The following is a 19,149-nucleotide window of genomic DNA, read 5'->3' as shown; positions in this document are numbered from 1 at the left end:
ATACATGGGGTGTTCAGTGTTGTAAATGGAAATGGTGAAGAGCTTGTACATTTATGTGCTGAAAAAGGACTGGTGATTGGGAATACCTGGTTTAAAAAGCGAGATATACATAAGGATACGTATGTAAGTAGGAGAGATGGCCAGAGAGCGTTATTGGATTACGTGTTAATTGACAGGCGCGCGAAAGAGAGACTTTTGGATGTTAATGTGCTGAGAGGTGCAACTGGAGGGATGTCTGATCATTATCTTGTGGAGGCTAAGGTGAAGATTTGTATGGGTTTTCAGAAAAGAAGAGTGAATGTTGGGGTGAAGAGGGTGGTGAGAGTAAGTGAGCTTGGGAAGGAGACTTGTGTGAGGAAGTACCAGGAGACTGAGTACAGAATGGAAAAAGGTGAGAACAATGGAAGTAAGGGGAGTGGGGGAGGAATGGGATGTATTTAGGGAATCAGTGATGGATTGCGCAAAAGATGCTTGTGGCATGAGAAGAGTGGGAGGTGGGTTGATTAGAAAGGGTAGTGAGTGGTGGGATGAAGAAGTAAGATTATTAGTGAAAGAGAAGAGAGAGGCATTTGGACGATTTTTGCAGGGAAAAATGCAATTGAGTGGGAGATGTATAAAAGAAAGAGACAGGAGGTCAAGAGAAAGGTAAAAGAGGTGAAAAAGAGGGTAAATGAGAGTTGGGGTGAGAGAGTATCATTAAATTTTGGGGAGAATAAAAAGATGTTCTAGAAGGAGGTAAATAAAGTGCGTAAGACAATGGAGCAAATGGGAACTTCAGTGAAGGGCGCAAATGGGGAGGTGATAACAAGTAGTGGTGATGTGAGAAGGAGATGGAATGAGTATTTTGAAGGTTTGTTGAATGTGTTTGATGATAGAGTGGCAGATATAGGGTGTTTTGGTCGAGGTGGTGTGCAAAGTGAGAGGGTTAGGGAAAATGATTTGGTAAACAGAGAAGAGGTAGTAAAAGCTTTGCGGAAGATGAAAGCCGGCAAGGCAGCAGGTTTGGATGGTATTGCAGTGGAATTTATTAAAAAAGGGGGTGACTGTATTATTGACTGGTTGGTAAGGTTATTTAATGTATGTATGACTCATGGTGAGGTGCCTGAGGATTGGCGGAATGCGTGCATAGTGCCATTGTGCAAAGGCAAAGGGGATAAGAGTGAGTGCTCAAATTACAGAGGTATAAGTCTGTTGTGTATTCATGGTAAATTATATGGGAGGGTATTGATTGAGAGGGTGAAGGCATGTACAGAGCATCAGATTGGGGAAGAGCAGTGTGGTTTCAGAATTGGTAGAGGATGTGTGGATCAGGTGTTTGCTTTGAAGAATGTATGTGAGAAATACTCAGAAAAGCAAATGGATTTGTATGTAGCATTTATGGATCTGGAGAAGGCATATGATAGAGTTGATAGAGATGCTCTGTGGAAGGTATTAAGAATATATGGTGTGGGAGGCAAGTTGTTAGAAGCAGTGAAAAGTTTTTATCGAGGATGTAAGGCATGTCTACGTGTAGGAAGAGAGGAAAGTGATTGGTTCTTAGTGAATGTAGGTTTGCGGCAGGGGTGTGTGATGTCTCCATGGTTGTCTAATTTGTTTATGGATGGGGTTGTTAGGGAGGTAAACGCAAGAGTTTTGGAAAGAGGGGCAAGTATGAAGTCTGTTGGGGATGAGAGAGCTTGGGAAGTGAGTCAGTTGTTGTTCGCTGATGATACAGCGCTGGTGGCTGATTCATGTGAGAAACTGCAGAAGCTGGTGACTGAGTTTGGTAAAGTGTGTGAAAGAAGAAAGTTAAGAGTAAATGTGAATAAGAGCAAGGTAATTAGGTACAGTAGGGTTGAGGGTCAAGTCAATTGGGAGGTAAGTTTGAATGGAGAAAAACTGGAGGAAGTAAAGTGTTTTAGATATCTGGGAGTGGATCTGGCAGCAGATGGAACCATGGAAGCGGAAGTGGATCATAGGGTGGGGGAGGGGGCGAAAATCCTGGGAGCCTTGAAGAATGTGTGGAAGTCGAGAACATTATCTCGGAAAGCAAAAATGGGTATGTTTGAAGGAATAGTGGTTCCAACAATGTTGTATGGTTGCGAGGCGTGGGCCATGGATAGAGTTGTGCGCAGGAGGATGGATGTGCTGGAAATGAGATGTTTGAGGACAATGTGGTGTGAGGTGGTTTGATCGAGTAAGTAACGTAAGGGTAGGAGAGATGTGTGGAAATAAAAAAAGCGTGGTTGAGAGAGCAGAAGAGGGTGTTTTGAAATGGTTTGGGCATATGGAGAGAATGAGTGAGGAAAGATTGACCAAGAGGATATATGTGTCGGAGGTGGAGGGAACGAGAAGTGGGAGACCAAATTTTAGGTGGAAAGATGGAGTGAAAAAGATTTTGTGTGATCGGGGCCTGAACATGCAGGAGGGTGAAAGGAGGGCAAGGAATAGAGTGAATTGGATCGATGTGGTATACCGGGGTTGACGTGCTGTCAGTGGATTGAATCAGGGCATGTGAAGCGTCTGGGGTAAACAATGGAAAGCTGTGTAGGTATGTATATTTGCGTGTGTGGACGTATGTATATACATGTGTATGGGGGTGGGTTGGGCCATTTCTTTCGACTGTTTCCTTGCGCTACCTCGCAAACGCGGGAGACAGCGACAAAGCAAAAAAAAAATATATACATATATATATATATATATATATATATATATATATATATATATATATATATATTATCCCTGGGGATAGGGGATTAAGAATACTTCCCACGTATTCCCTGCGTGTCGTAGAAGGCGACTAAAAGGGGAGGGAGCGGGAGGCTGGAAATCTTCCCCTTTCGTTTTTTTTAAATTTTCCAAAAGAAGGAACAGAGGGGGGTCAGGTGAGGATATTCCACAAAGGCCTAGTCCTCTGTTCTTAACGCTACCTCGCTAATGCGGGAAATGGCGAATAGTTTAAAAGAAAAAGATATATATATATATATATATATATATATATATATATATATATATATATATATATATATATATATATATTTCCCTGGGGATAGGGGAGAAAGAATACTTCCCACGTATTCCCTGCGTGTCGTAGAAGGCGACTAAAAGGGAAGGAAGCGGGGGGCTGGAAATCCTCCCCTCTCGTTTTTTTTTTTTTTTTAATTTTCCAAAAGAAGGAACAAAGAAGAGGTCCAGGTGAGGATATTCCCTCAAAGGCCCAGTCCTCTGTTCTTAACGCTACCTCGCTATCGCGGGAAATAGCGAATAGTATGAAAAAAAAAAAAAAAAAAAAAAATATATATATATATATATATATATATATATATATATATATATATATATATATATATATATATGTATGTATGTAAGTAGGAGAGATGACCAGAGAGCGTTACTGGATTACGTGTTAATTGATAGGCGCGCGAAAGAGAGACTTTTGGATGTTAATGTGCTGAGAGGTGCAACTGAAGGGATGTCTAATCATTATCTTGTGGAGACGAAGGTGAAGTTTGTAGAGGTTTTCAGGAAAGAAGAGAGAATGTTGGGGTGAAGAGAGTGCTGAGAGCAAGTGAGCTTGGGAAGGAGACTTGTGTGAGGAAGTACCAGGAGAGACTGAGTACAGAATGGAAAAAGGTGAGAACAAAGGAGGTAAGGTGAGTGGGGGGAGGAATGGGATGTATTTAGGGAAGTAATGATGGCTTGCGCAAAAGATGCTTGTGGCATGAGAAGCGTGGGAGGTGGGCAGATTAGAAAGGGTAGTGAGTGGTGGGATGAAGAAGTAAGATTCTATGTTACAACATCACTATATCCCTCCAACCCAAACCACTCTATAACCAACCACCAACCCCAAAGTACAACCAACCACCCACCACCCCTCCAATACAATCACAAAGCTGACCCTTCCTCACACCTCACTAACCTCTACTCACAGATTCCCTAACCTCAACAAACATAACACTGGCAAAACACATACACACACTGGAATAACCTGATAACCACTAAACTGCCGGAGCTCCCACCTCATTTTGAAACACCAACCCACCAGACATACATCCATCAAAAAACCACACTCCCCCCGGAACACACACACACGAATCACACTGACCCGCTTACAATGCACAGACACCCATCGCAACGACACTACAAACACCATTGGAACATATCCCAAGACCCATCATGCCCACGATGCATCTGCCATAAAAAAAGACACCGAGCATGTACTACCCCACCGCCCTGCACTCTACACACAGCCGCACACACACCACAACACTTTATGACCTGTGGTACCAACCGGTGGACGTGGCCAGCTTCCTGAGTGCTGCCTCTTCCTTGCGAGATTACTGGGGACGGTAGAAAAGACCGAAAACATAGCCTTATGCAACAGACCATATATATCCTAGCACAACAGACCATATATCGTAGCACAACAGACCATATATCATAGTGCAACAGACCATATATCCCAGTGCAACAGACCATATATCCTAGCACAACAAAACAAATATCCTAGTGCAACAGACCATATATCCCAGTGCAATAGACCATATATCCTAGCACAACAAAACTAATATCCTAGTGCAACAGACCATATATCCCAGTGCAACAGACCATATATCCTAGCACAACAGACCATATATCGTAGCACAACAGACCATATATCATAGTGCAACAGACCATATATCCCAGTGCAACAGACCATATATCCTAGCACAACAAAACAAATATCCTAGTGCAACAGACCATATATCCTAGCACAACAGACATATATCCTAGTGCAACAGACCATATATCCTACTGCAACAGACCATATATCATAGTGCAACATACCATATATCCCAGTGCAACAGACCATATATCCTAGCACAACAAAACAAATATCCTAGTGCAACAGACCATATATCCTAGCACAACAAAACAAATATCCTAGTGCAACAGACCATATATCCTAGCACAACAAAACAAATATCCTAGTGCAACAGACCATATATCCTAGCACAACAGACCATATATCCTAGTGCAACAGACCATATATCCTACTGCAACAGACCATATATCATTGTGCAACATACCATATATCCCAGTGCAACAGACCATATATCCTAGCACAACAAAACAAATATCCTAGTGCAACAGACCATATATCCTAGCACAACAAAACAAATATCCTAGTGCAACAGACCATATATCCTAGCTCAACAAAACAAATATCCTAGTGCAACAGAACATATATCCGAGCACAACAGACCATATATCCTAGTGCAACAGACCATATATCCTAGTGCAACAGACCATATATCCTAGCAAAACAAAACAAATATCCTAGTGCAACAGACCATATATCCTAGCACAACAGACCATATATCCTAGTGCAACAGACCATATATCCTACTGCAACAGACCATATATCCTAGTGCAACAGACCATATATCCTAGTCAGAAGAGACCAGAAAATTAAGCAAACTGTAAAAGGAAAATGAGAGTCATCGTTTTGACTCCATAAATACAATCAGTCATGCATGGACTTGAAGCGAAGACATTTCTCTTGTCTGTCTATATCTCAGCATGTCTGATGTGGCTTGATGCTACTCTTGTTGGTAAATTATTCCAAATGTTAACAGTCCTAAGGAAGAAATAGTATGTTACCTCACATGAAATAAATCGCTTTCCCGCCACCTTGTATCCATGAGTGTATCAGGCCAGACTGATCCAGTCTGAAATAGCTTTTCTCATCGAGATTGTCAGAGCTTTTGATATTTTTGAGTAACTGTACTGTCATCTCTGAACTTCCCCCCCCATAATGTGAAAAAATTAAGGTCTTGTAGTATCTAAGGCAGGGAGTCACCCTGGTAGCTCGCCGCTGTACTCTGTTCAGGACAAGTCCTTTTCTTTTAAGTAGAAGTAACGAAAACGGAACACAATACTTGAGATGGGCCTTAACTGCAATAAAGAGAGGTTAATTAAAGGGAAATAGATGACAAGGGAAAGCATCTATGAAATTTGGAAGACGGGAAGAACTTGTCTTTTAAACTGTATCAAGTCATAGTTACTGAGAAAGACATGAGAAGGTAGAGAGTTCCAAATTTTCGAGGTGTAGGGAAAGAAACAGTTATCAAAATGGCCCACTCTCGAGTTACCAACGGCCCCACAGTAATCATGCGACGCAGCAGCTGGTTGAGTATTGTGCCTTATGGGAGCCTTATAAGTGATTAGAGAGAAGACTGTGAGATATTCAACATGACTTAGGATACGGGAGTCGAGAAGGGATTCAAATACTTTGGAAATGGTAGATGTCAAAGCAACAGGACGAGAGTTAAGGGCTTAGAACGGTCACCCTTCTCAGAGATGGGATGTATCAACGCCTGCATACAAGAAGAAGGAAAAGTTCTGGCTTATAAACAGAAACGAAACAGACGAGCAAGCACAGGTGCAAGTTCAGAGGCACACTCTTTCAGTACATGGGGATGGATGCCATCAGGACCATAAGCCTTGCTTGTGTGTGTGTGTGTGTGTGTGTGTGTGTGTGTGTGTGTCCAGAGAGAGAAGTGCTTTCCCGACACCTCGAAAAGAGATTACAGGAAGAGGCATAGGATTAATATGAGCATCAGGGGGTGAAGGAATGTTAGGGGAAGGGAAGATGCATTGTGCCACTATGAAGTGGATCATCGCACTAACTGTCTCCCTCCTTGACAGTGACGGCTCCGGCACGGTTAAACATACAGTCGCTACTGACGCAGTTCTGTGCTGTGCACCCCGACACGCCAGGGTGTAAGGTGAGTATTCCTGCCTCAATCTTAGATGCCAACCTAGACCACAGACCACACCCGAGACCACAAGACCGCACCCGTGACCACACGACCACACTAGTGACCACACGACCACACCCGTGACCACAAGACCACACCCGTGACCACAAGACCACACCCGTGACCACAAGACCACACCCCTGACTACAAGAGCACACCCATGACAACAAGACCACACCCGTGAGAGGGGTTAGCGATGCTGCTTCCTGTGGGGCAGAGTAACGCCAGGAATGGATGAAGGCAAGCAAGAATATGCACGTATACATATGTATATGTGTGTGTGTACATGTTGATATGTATAAGTATGTTGTACATATTTGTGTATGTGAGTGGATGGGCAGTTCTTCGTCTGTATCCTGGCGCTACCTCCCTGACGCGGGAAACGGCGATCAAGTGCAATGAAATATATATATATATATATATATATATATATATATATATATATATATATATATATATATATATATATATATATATATACACAACCACTTTATCATGACTGACGCGACCACAACACACTGTTCACACCCACATGACATCACATACCCACGACCACACGACTCCCCACGACCGAGAGCCAGGTCCATTGAGCGCGTCTCCACCCGCAGAAGACCGTCGGCGTGTTCCGACCCAATACATTTCCGGAAGGTCCAAGTGAGCCCTCTGGAGGGAACACGGAGCAGTCCTGCAGCGCCTTCAGCAGGAGGTGTTCTCAGCTGTCTAACTTCTGTGTCCCGAGGAACATCGATTGTAGCATCATCGGTACGTGATCCCCATGTTCGAAGCTCTGTAACACATTAAGTGGCGACGTGATTGAGGCAAAGATTCTACTGTGTTCAGCCCACCGGAGTGTCACTCTGACTGTCTCCCTCACTCCGCAGATTCGGGTCAGCAGTGCAAGGTGCCTGATGGCGACAGCTACGCGCTGCAGATCCTCATGTGTGGTGACGGCACGCCCGTGGGGATCAGGTTAGTTTAGTATTCAGTCACTGACGAGACCTGAGTCACGAGTCCCTGCTCAGACTTAAAAGTCATTCATCACTATGAGTCGGGCAGTGCTCGTCATTCCCTCTCTCCACCTGCCTGAATCGTGAGTCACTCTCAGGGGGTACAGGTTAAAGCCGTGAGTCACTGTCAGGGGGTACAGGTTAAAGCCGTGAGTCACTGTAAAAGCTTCAGTTGCTTTTCATACTCAGGCTTGTGAGTTCCTGAGATTATTCAGTGTTCAGATATGGACCAGCGCATCTCACGATATCCTGGAGGGACATATACACAAGTGGAGGGAAGTCAGCTCGGAATATCGGCTAGTTAAGATCTACGGAGCCTGGTCTCCTCACCATTCACTTACCCTTTTTCCCTTCACCCTCTTTTCTCATCTTCAGTCACCGCCCGGGTCCACCTTTGCTGTGCCTATCATCATCATCGCTATTCCTCCTATATATCAGCGGTTTGTTCTCCGCACAACGTACCCAGCTGGACGTACATGAAGATAATTCCACACTTCCTTCCATCTGTTCCCTCAAAACCGCTCCATCTTCGCTTGCCTGATGTGCATCTCGTTTCCTCACAGTTCTCTTGACCGAAACTTGGACAGGGTGTCCTGGTGTGTCATGCAGTATAGTAAATCGCCGTAAAGACTACATTTTCTTCACATTTTTCTTTCTAAAATCCTTGAAGACTTTCCCCATCTACCTTGATGTATATGTAATGTCACCACTGTAGTGTTGATGGTGTGGTGTGATATGTAATGTCACCACTGTGGTGTTGATGGTGTGGTGTGATATGTAATGTTACCACTGTGGTGTTGATGGTGTGGTGTGATATGTAATGTCACCACTGTGGTGTTGATGGTGTGGTGTGATATGTAGTGTTACCATTGTGGTGTTGATGGTGGGGTGTGATATGTAGTGTTACCATTGTGGTGTTGATGGTGTGGTGTGATATGTAATGTTACCATTGTGGTGTTGATGGTGGGGTGTGATATGTAGTGTTACCATTGTGGTGTTGATGGTGGGGTGTGATATGTAATGTCACCACTGTGGTGTTGATGGTGGGGTGTGATATGTAGTGTTACCATTGTGGTGTTGATGGTGGGGTGTGATATGTAGTGTTACCATTGTGGTGTTGATGGTGGGGTGTGATATGTAGTGTTACCACTGTGGTGTTGATGGTGGGGTGTGATATGTAATGTCACCACTGTGGTGTTGATGGTGGGGTGTGATATGTAGTGTTACCATTGTGGTGTTGATGGTGTGGTGTGATATGTAATGTCACCACTGTGGTGTTGATGGTGGGGTGTGATATGTACCATTGTGGTGTTGATGGTGGGGTGTGATATGTAGTGTTACCATTGTGGTGTTGATGGTGGGGTGTGATATGTAGTGTTACCACTGTGGTGTTGATGGTGGGGTGTGATATGTAATGTTACCACTGTGGTGTTGATGGTGTGGTGTGATATGTAGTGTTACCATTGTGGTGTTGATGGTGTGGTGTGAAATGTAATGTCACCACTGTGGTGTTGATGGTGGGGTGTGATATGTAATGTTACCACTGTGGTGTTGATGGTGTGGTGTGATATGTAATGTTACCACTGTGGTGTTGATGGTGTGGTGTGATATGTAATGTTACCACTGTGGTGTTGATGGTGGGGTGTGATATGTAATGTTACCACTGTGGTGTTGATGGTGGGGTGTGATATGTAATGTTACCACTGTGGTGTTGATGGTGTGGTGTGATATGTAGTGTTACCATTGTGGTGTTGATGGTGTGGTGTGAAATGTAATGTCACCACTGTGGTGTTGATGGTGGGGTGTGATATGTAATGTTACCACTGTGGTGTTGATGGTGTGGTGTGATATGTAATGTTACCACTGTGGTGTTGATGGTGTGGTGTGATATGTAATGTTACCACTGTGGTGTTGATGGTGGGGTGTGATATGTAATGTTACCACTGTGGTGTTGATGGTGGGGTGTGATATGTAATGTTACCACTGTGGTGTTGATGGTGGGGTGTGATATGTAGTGTTACCATTGTGGTGTTGATGGTGGGGTGTGATATGTAGTGTTACCATTGTGGTGTTGATGGTGTGGTGTGATATGTAATGTTACCACTGTGGTGTTGATGGTGTGGTGTGATATGTAATGTTACCACTGTGGTGTTGATGGTGGGGTGTGATATGTAGTGTTACCATTGTGGTGTTGATGGTGTGGTGTGATATGTAATGTTACCAATGTGGTGTTGATGGTGGGGTGTGCCAACAGATGTGGTAAAAGTTCGATGGTGCCACAACTGACCCAGATGCTCATCCACTGCAAGGGTGCCAACGATGCTTTCACACAGCCAGTGGTGAGTAAGGATGCCATCCTCGTTAACACAATGCCGGTGGTGAGTAAGAGTGCCATTCTCGTTAATACAGAGCCAATGGTGAGTAAGGGCGTCAACATTGTTAACACAGAACCAGTAGTTAGTAAGGGCGTCATCAACGTAAACTCAAGAGCCAGTGGTGAGTAAGGGCGTCATCATCGTTAAAACATGAGCCAGTGGTGAGTAAGGGCGTCAACATTGTTAACATAAGAGCCAGTGGTGAGTAAGGGCGTCAACATTGTTAACATAAGAGCCAGTGGTGAGTAAGGGCGTCATCATTGTTAACACAAGAGCCAGTGGTGAGTAAGGGCGTCAACATTGTTAACACAAGAGCTAGTGGTGAGTAAGGGCGTCAACATTGTTAACACAAGAGCCAGTGGTGAGTAAGGGCGTCATCTCTGTTAATACAGAGCCAGTGGTGAGTAAGGGCGTCAACATTCTTAACACAGGAGCTAATGATGAGTAAGGGCGTCAACATTGTTAACACAAGAGCCAGTGGTGAGTAAGGGCGTCAACATTGTTAACACAAGAGCTAGTGGTGAGTAAGGGAGACAACATTGTTAACACAAGAGCCAGTGGTGAGTAAGGGCGTCAACATTGTTACCACAAGAGCCAGTCCTGGGTGAGTAAGGGCGTCAACATTGTTAACACAAGAGCTAGTGGTGAGTAAGGGAGACAACATTGTTAACACAGAGCCAGTAGTTAGTAAGGGCGTCATCAACGTAAACACAAGAGCCAGTGGTGAGTAAGGGCGTCATCATCGTTAAAACATGAGCCAGTGGTGAGTAAGGGCGTCAACATTGTTAACATAAGAGCCAATGGTGAGTAAGGGTCATCATTGTTAACACAAGAGCCAGTGGTGAGTAAGGGCGTCAACATTGTTGACATAAGAGCCAGTGGTGAGTAAGGGCGTCATCTCTGTTAACAGAGAGCCAGTGGTGAGTAAGGGCGTCAACACTGTTAACACAAGAGCCAGTGATGAGTAAGGGCGTCAACATTGTTAACACAAGAGCCAGTGGTGAGTCAGGGCGTCAACATTGTTAACACAAGAGCCAGTGGTGAGTAAGGGCGTCAACATTGTTAACACAAGAGCCAGTGGTGAGTAAGGACGTCAACATTGTTAACACAAGAGCCAGTGGTGAGTAAGGGCGTCAACATTATTAACACAAGAGCCAGTGGTGAGTAAGGGTGTCAACATTGTTAACACAAGAGCCAGTGGTGAGTAAGGATGTCAACATTGTTAACATAAGAGCCAGTGGTAAGTAAGGGCGTCATCATTGTTAACACATGAGCCAGTGGTGAGTAAGGGCGTCAACATTGTTAACACAAGAGCCAGTGGTGAGTAAGGGTGTCAACATTGTTAACACATGAGCCAGTGGTGAGTAAGGGAGTCAACATTGTTAACACATGAGCCAGTGGTGAGTAAGGGCGTCAACATTGTTAACACATGAGCCAGTGGTGAGTAAGGGAGTCAACGTTATTAACACGAGCCAGTGGTGAGTAAGGGCGTCAACATTGTTAACACAAGAGCCAGTGGTGAGTAAGGGCGTCAACATTGTTAACACAAGAGCCAGTGGTGAGTAAGGGCGTCAACATTGTTAACACAAGAGCCAGTAGTGAGTAAGGGCGTCAACATTGTTAACATAAGAGCCAGTGGTGAGTAAGGGCGTCATCTCTGTTAACACAGAGCCAGTGGTGAGTAAGGGCGTCAACATTGTTAACACAAGAGCCAGTGGTGAGTAAGGGTGTCAACATTGTTCACACAAGAGCCAATGGTGAGTAAGGGCGTCAACATTGTTAACACAAGAGCCATTGGTGAGTAAGGGCGTCAACATTGTTTACACAAGAGCCAGTGGTGAGTAAGGGCGTCAACATTGTTAACACATGAGGCAGTGGTGAGTAAGGGCGTCAACATTGTTAACACATGAGCCAGTGGTGAGTAAGGGAGTCAACATTGTTAACACGAGCCAGTGATGAGTAAGGGCGTCAACATTGTTAACACAAGAGCCAGTGGTGAGTAAGGGCGTCAACATTTTTAACACAAGAGCCAGTGATGAGTAAGGGCGTCAACATTGTTAACACATGAGCCAGTGGTGAGTAAGGGCGTCAACATTGTTAACACATGAGCCAGTGGTGAGTAAGGGAGTCAACATTGTTAACACGAGCCAGTGGTGAGTAAGGGCGTCAACATTGTTACCACAAGAGCCAGTACTGGGTGAGTAAGGCCGTCAACCTTGTTAACACAAGAGCCAGTGGTGAGTAAGGGCGTCAACATAGTTAACACAGAGCCAGTAGTTAGTAAGGGCGTCATCAACGTAAACACAAGAGCCAGTGGTGAGTAAGGGCGTCATCATCGTTAAAACATGAGCCAGTGGTGAGTAAGGGCGTCAACATTCTTAACATAAGAGCCAGTGGTGAGTAAGGGAGTCAACATTGTTAACACGAGCCAGTGGTGAGTAAGGGAGTCATCATTGTTAACACGAGCCAGTGGTGAGTAAGGGCGTCAACATTGTTAACACAAGAGCCAGTGGTGAGTAAGGGCGTCAACATTGTTAATACAAGAGCCAGTGATGAGTAAGGCGTCAACATTGTTAACACAAGAGCCAGTGGTGAGTAAGGGCGTCAACATTGTTAACACAAGAGCCAGTGGTGAGTAAGGGCGTCACCATTCTTAACATAAGAGCCAGTGTTGAGTAAGGGCGTCAACATTGTTAACACAAGAGCCAGTGGCGAGTAAGGGCGTCAACATTGTTAACACATGAGCCAGTGGTGAGTAAGGGCGTCAACACTGCTAACACAAGAGCCAGTGGTGAGTAAGGGCGTCACCATTCTTAACACAAGAGCCAGTGGTGAGTTCCTATACAACGGAGAGCAAGACGCATGCGCTAACACATCTGCGTCTTATGTCTGTTGTCTACATTCGAATATTTACTTATACTTAATGTAATATTTACTTATACTTAACATTATAGTTACTTATATTTAATATAATATTCACATAATCTTAATATAAACGTATACTACGAGTAGAGATCTGAATGTAAGGCTTCTTTCGATAAAATTCTAGATAGAAACATTGTGTGCAAATGTTTATCATCACAAGAAACATTGAAAAAGATGGGTGAGTAATTCTTTGATGATATAAAAGTGCAGCTCTTTTCTTTTGTCTACAAAGCAGTTTAGGATCTAATCTCGTCACTGTTCACTAGCGGATACCAGAACCCTTCCTCACAAGAGATTTGCAAGTGATTCTGAGAAAGACATTCTGAACCCAACGTATAAATCTATCCCACAGACCTGCACACCGGGTGTGTGAGTGTCGTTTGTCGGATGTTTAACACCGAGTGCTTACAAGGGTTCTACATCCACAAATACGAGGAAACGTAAATACAGACAAAGTCAGGATCTTTGGTCCCCTCACCATATAGTTTGACCTACGGGCGAGATATGTGCATGTTGACGCTTAACATTTATAAAGGACAGTCGACATGGCAAGGACAAAAACATGGTCCAGTCATGACCCTCTGGGGATGAAAGGTGTGACCATAGGTATACGTCGAAAAGAACCAGCAAAGACTAATTTGAACCCCACAGTTCTCAGACGTGGAATGGCGGGAAAACAAAACAAAAGGAAAATTCTACAGCTTAGGCATATCTGGATGTGTCATAACGGTAGATCTTCGTCAGGTGATCCCGACATATAAACTATGGAAAGCAACAGGCAAACCCGTGATGGAGGTCCTTTTCACAGGGCTGCGACACACAAAGCTCACAGGAGCAGTGGCTGAGGTAACTACTGGAGAACAATGTGGCGGGATATGGAAATGCATGGCTGAAGAAAGTCGATAAACGAAGAGTTGATGTGGTCGAGGGATTTTAATTTCGGTCTGGTCAGGAGAAAGGTGGAAGAAGAGCTACCTCAAGTGTGCGAGTTGTACGCTATAACTGGGGCGAATGAGAACCCCGTAGAATAGCTACTTATAAGACAAATGGTGGCAGGACCTACACAACATCACTAGCTTTTGGGAAGCAGATTTTGCGATCATCATGTGAGGTTTCCTGAATAGAGAGAAAAATATGATTACTTCATTTTTTTTTTTTTTATTGCAGGGTTGAACTGTAGCGTTCCGAAATTGAATAGTACGAGAAGAGTGAGATTCATAAAACAGGTAGAAACTGCGTTTTAGCGCTGTTAAATCTAACCAGACAACTATTGCCCAATTTCGTGATGATGCACAAGTCCGCATCAAGAGAGAAAAATCTAAGTTGAAAAGTCGTGAGTAGAAGCGTCGGCATAAGAGTGAATACGTTTATATATCAAAGCAAGATCACCTGTGAACAGAAGAAAGTGGGTAGGCGATATGGGAGAACCCTGATGAACACCAGTAGAAATAAGAGGGAGATGTTGCTCCGTCATCGACTACCTCAGAGGAAAGACTGGAGAGAAAACTTTTGAATTAGAGAACAGAGAGGAACAGATGAGTCTAAGAAAGTTAGTTTAGCCATCAAAGACTTGTGTCACGCCCTGTCAACTGCTCTAGTAATGTCGAACTCCACGAGAAAATGATTCGTTAAAATCCCCAACAAAGGTGAACCACACAGGAAAGGTCGTGAGTAGATTCTACACCACAAAAGCCATGGAGGTGATCATAGGAAATAAGGGAATGAGTTGTAGACTTAAAGAGAGTTCGTTACAGAGATTCGACCGAAAACACAGATGTCGGAATTAAGATCAACGAGGGCGACATTCAGAGAGGGTTTGAGCTGTGTCCTCCATTAGGGACGGGCTGACCGAAGCCTAGCTCCCAGATGGAAAAATATTTCGGTTTACGGAAATATACGAGACAGACGAGCCGCCAGGATTGACGCTAGCCCAGAGGCCCAGTCTTTTACAAGCCTTACGCTTTGCCCGCCTGTAGATGGCGTGGAGCTCAGGATATCCCGCCTGGGAAGCATGAGAGAGGGTGAGGGTTCAGCAGGAGGTGTGGTGAGGGGCAGGACCACAGATGCAATCATCCATGTCAGGGTCAGTGGAAAACAAGTTGCCGAAAAGATTTTTTTTTTCCACCTGGGATTAACTTACATGTAAACGTAATATATGTTTACATGTTCATCATTACTTGTTAAAAAAATTTACATCCACAGCTGATTTATAGGTAAGTATGATGTAAACACATACCGTTATAAATATGACGTAAACAAATACCGTTGTAAATAATGATGTAAACACATACTGTTGTAAATAATATGACGTAAACACATACGTAAACACATACTGTTGTAAATAATATGACGCAAACACATACTGTTGTAAATAATATGACGTAAACACATACTGTTGTAAATAATATGACGTAAACACATACTGTTGTAAATAATATGACGTAAACACATACTGTTGTAAATAATATGACGTAAACACATACTGTTGTAAATGATAATGTATAACCACAGAAGCGACTGGGTGTGCTGAAGGGCCCGGGGCACACAGGTGGTGCTGGCGTCTACCGATGTGGCGACTCCGGCTCCTGGGAACCGCTCTACGACTCCCCACCTATGAGCGACCTGATCCACTCCTGCCGTTACTCAGGTCAGTGGGGGTGACGGGGGGTTAGAGGAGGCGCGGGGAATGAGCAACTGGTTGACCACTGAAGAAAAGTGGCTTCACTACGTGAACACTTGGTCTGTGAGCTTTTGAGTCAGGCGGGAGGTCAGCTCGTCTTACCCAAGGGCCGTGCTGTTATGCTCAAGGCTCAAAGGAAAGTGCTCAAGGGTAGTATTGTAGTGCTCAAGGGCCATATGACTGTGCTCAAAGGTCATATTGTAGTACTCAAAGGTCGTATTGTAGTACTCAAAGGTCGTATTGTAGTGCTCAAGGGCCATATGACTGTGCTCAAAGGTCATATTGTATTGCTCAAAGGTCGTACTGTAGTGCTCAAGGGCCATATGACTGTGCTCAAAGGTCGTATTGTAGTGCTCAAAGGTCGTATTTTAGTGCTCAAGGGCCATATGACTGTGCTCAAAGGTCATGTTGTAGTGCTCAAAGGTCGTATTGTAGTACTCAAGGGCCATATGACTGTGCTCAAAGGTCGTATTGTAGTGCTCAAGGGTCGTGTTGTAGTGCTCAAGGGGTTGTTACAATGGTATATGCAGATGACGCCACATTGCTTCCCATCATGATTAAGGTGACGTAGGCCGCATGAGTGAGGCACACCTGCTGGCTACGTAGAGCGATGAGGACCACTGCGAGCCTCGCCTGTGAGCAGCCAGCAGTGGACGGCTTCCATACACGAGACGTGAGAGTAAACACCGGAATGGACCGTAAGTAAACATTCATTATCGGAATGAACCGCTATGACACAACTGTTGTATGGTAAGATATTGTTGTATTGACATTGCAGCGCTCCGGAATCATCTGTAGTGCGCTAGTGAATTACGATTAACTGGAGTTGAATTATTCTGACACAAGTCATATCATATATCACTCGTATCGTATGATGCCCAAACCAACAACATTAACTGGTTCATTCCGGTAATCTACCTATCCATTCCAGCAATCATGGTCCATTCCAGCAATCATGGTCCATTCCAGCAATCATGGTCCATTCCAGCAATCGTGGTCCATTCCGGTGTTCATCTAGAAGAACATTTGTGGTAAAGTTCTTTGTCTATAGAAAATACCGCCATGGTTAAGGCTCGAACCCTGGACTTAAGAATGTCAAGGCTGACCGTCTGAGCGAGCTGGGAGCAAACGCGCATACGACCTGTGTTAGGTGATAACGACCTGTCTTAGGTGATAACGACCTGTGTTAGGTGATAACGACCTGTGTTAGGCGATAACGACCTGTGTTAGGTGATAACGACCTATACCCTGCCACTAACTAACTGCCTCACCTCAGTGACACGCCAACATCACTCGCTAACCACTGCGTCCAGCCACAACCACGTCGTACCCCAACACACAAACCATATATCCATACATCTTTTGCCTCTTCCTCACAGTCCGGTTATCCCTCAGGACGAAACACCTGTCTCCAGCCATCATACTCGTTATTACGAAACACCTGTCTCCAGCCATCATACTCGTTATTACGAAACACCTGTCTCCAGCCATCATACTCGTTATTACGAAACACCTGTCTCCAGCCATCATACTCGTTATTACGAAACACCTGTCTCCAGCCATCATACTCGTTATTAATCACATATTTCCAGCCACTAACGACCTGTCTCTCCCTCTTAGTTCACTATGTACCCGCTAGGCAACCGTGTGCAGCCACCATCCGTCCCCAGCTGTGTAACTTGCACCCTCCCCCCGGCAGAGTGTGGCCGCGTGCCCCAGCCCAAGCAGAGGATGCCCATGCACCGTCGCTGGTCCTGGGTGAGGGCCATCTACTTCAGGAACAACATCCACTGTACAGGCACCATCGTCTCCCCCACAGCCATCCTCACCGCCGCCCACTGTCTCGCCAGGTACGGTGTCACCAGGTAGTGTTCCTCCCTCACCAGGGTGTGTTGCTCCCTCACCAGGTTGTGTTCCCCCCTCAGCAGGTAGTGTTGCTGCCTCACCAGGGTGTGTTGCTCCCTCTGCAGGTAGTGTTGCTGCCTCACCAGGTTGTGTTGCTGCCTCATCAGCCTGTGTTCCTCCCTCACCAGGTTGTGTTGCTCCCTCACCAGGTTGTGTTCCTCCCTCAGCAGGTAGTGTTGCTGCCTCACCAGGGTGTGTTGCTCCCTCTGCAGGTAGTGTTGCTGCCTCACCAGGTAGTGTTCCTCCCTCACCAGGTAGTGTTCCTCCCTCACCAGGTTGTGTTCCTCCCTCACCAGGTTGTGTTCCTCCCTCACCAGGTTGTGTTGCTGCCTCACCAGGTAGTGTTCCTCCTTCACCAGGTTCTGTTCCCCCCTCACCTGGTTGTGTTCCTTCCTCAACAGGTTGTGTTCCTCCCTCACCAGGTTGTGTTCCTCCCTCACCAGGTAGTGTTCCTCCCTCACCAGGTTGTGTTCCTCCCTCACCAGGTTGTGTTCCTCCCTCACCAGGTTGTGTTCCTCCCTCACCAGGTTGTGTTCCTCCCTCATCAGGTAGTGTTCCTCCCTCCCCAGGTAGGGTTGCTGCCTCACCATGGAACACGGTGGCGTCGCGCATGGATGACGGCGAGCAATGATGAATGTTTACATGTGTATATATGTGTATGTGTGAATATACATACATGCGATGTGGTATACCGGGGTTGACGTGCTGTCAGTGGATTGAATCGGGGCATGTGAAGCGTCTGGGGTAAACCATGGAAAGCTGTGTAGGTATGTATATTTTGCGTGTGTGGACGTATGTATATACATGTGTATGGGGGTGGGTTGGGCCATTTCTTTCGTCTGTTTCCTTGCGCTACCTCGCAAACGCGGGAGACAGCGACAAAGCAAAAAAAAAAAAAAAAATATATATATATATATATATATATATATATATATATATATATATATATATATATATATATATGCCACAAGCATCATTTGCGCAAGCCATCACTGCTTCCCTAAATACATCCCATTCCTCCCCCACTCCCCTTACCTCCTTTGTCCTCACCTTTTTCCATTCTGTACTCAGTCTCTCCTGGTACTTCCACAAACAAGTCTCCTTCCCAAGCTCACTTACTCTCACTACTCTTTTCACCCCAACGTTCTCTCTTCTTTTCTGAAAACCCCTACAAATCTTCACCTTCGCCTCCACAAGATAATGATCAGACATTCCTCCACTTGCACCTCTCAGCACATTAACATCCAAAAGTCTCTCTTTTGCGCGCTTATCAATTAACACGTAATCCATTAACGCTCTCTGACCATCTCTCCTACTTACATACGTATACTTATGTATATCTCTCTTTTTGAACCAGGTATTCCAAATCACCAGTCCTTTTTCAGCACATAAATCTACAAGCTCTTCACCATTCCCATTTACAACACTGAACACCCCATGTACACCAATTATTCCCTCAACTGCCACATTACTCA

General features: G+C 44.9%; 1 protein-coding gene across 1 annotated transcript in view; it reads left to right on the top strand.

The window, feature by feature from the left end:
* The window catches only part of LOC139750333 (transmembrane protease serine 5-like), a 57,762-nt gene that overhangs the window by 4,073 nt on the left and 34,540 nt on the right, over window positions 1–19,149 (top strand). The window contains exons 2-7 of the mRNA XM_071665012.1: window positions 6,670–6,749; window positions 7,391–7,544; window positions 7,664–7,751; window positions 10,044–10,128; window positions 15,601–15,736; window positions 17,469–17,619. Coding sequence (XP_071521113.1) covers window positions 6,670–6,749; window positions 7,391–7,544; window positions 7,664–7,751; window positions 10,044–10,128; window positions 15,601–15,736; window positions 17,469–17,619 — 694 coding nt within the window. The remainder of the gene's footprint in view (window positions 1–6,669; window positions 6,750–7,390; window positions 7,545–7,663; window positions 7,752–10,043; window positions 10,129–15,600; window positions 15,737–17,468; window positions 17,620–19,149) is intronic.

The sequence above is a fragment of the Panulirus ornatus genome, chromosome 9 (genome assembly GCF_036320965.1).
Source record: "Panulirus ornatus isolate Po-2019 chromosome 9, ASM3632096v1, whole genome shotgun sequence".
NCBI classification, from domain to species: Eukaryota; Metazoa; Arthropoda; class Malacostraca; order Decapoda; family Palinuridae; genus Panulirus; species Panulirus ornatus.
The sequence above is the reverse complement of the archived record's forward strand: the minus strand, read 5'-3'. Positions and strand labels throughout refer to the sequence as shown.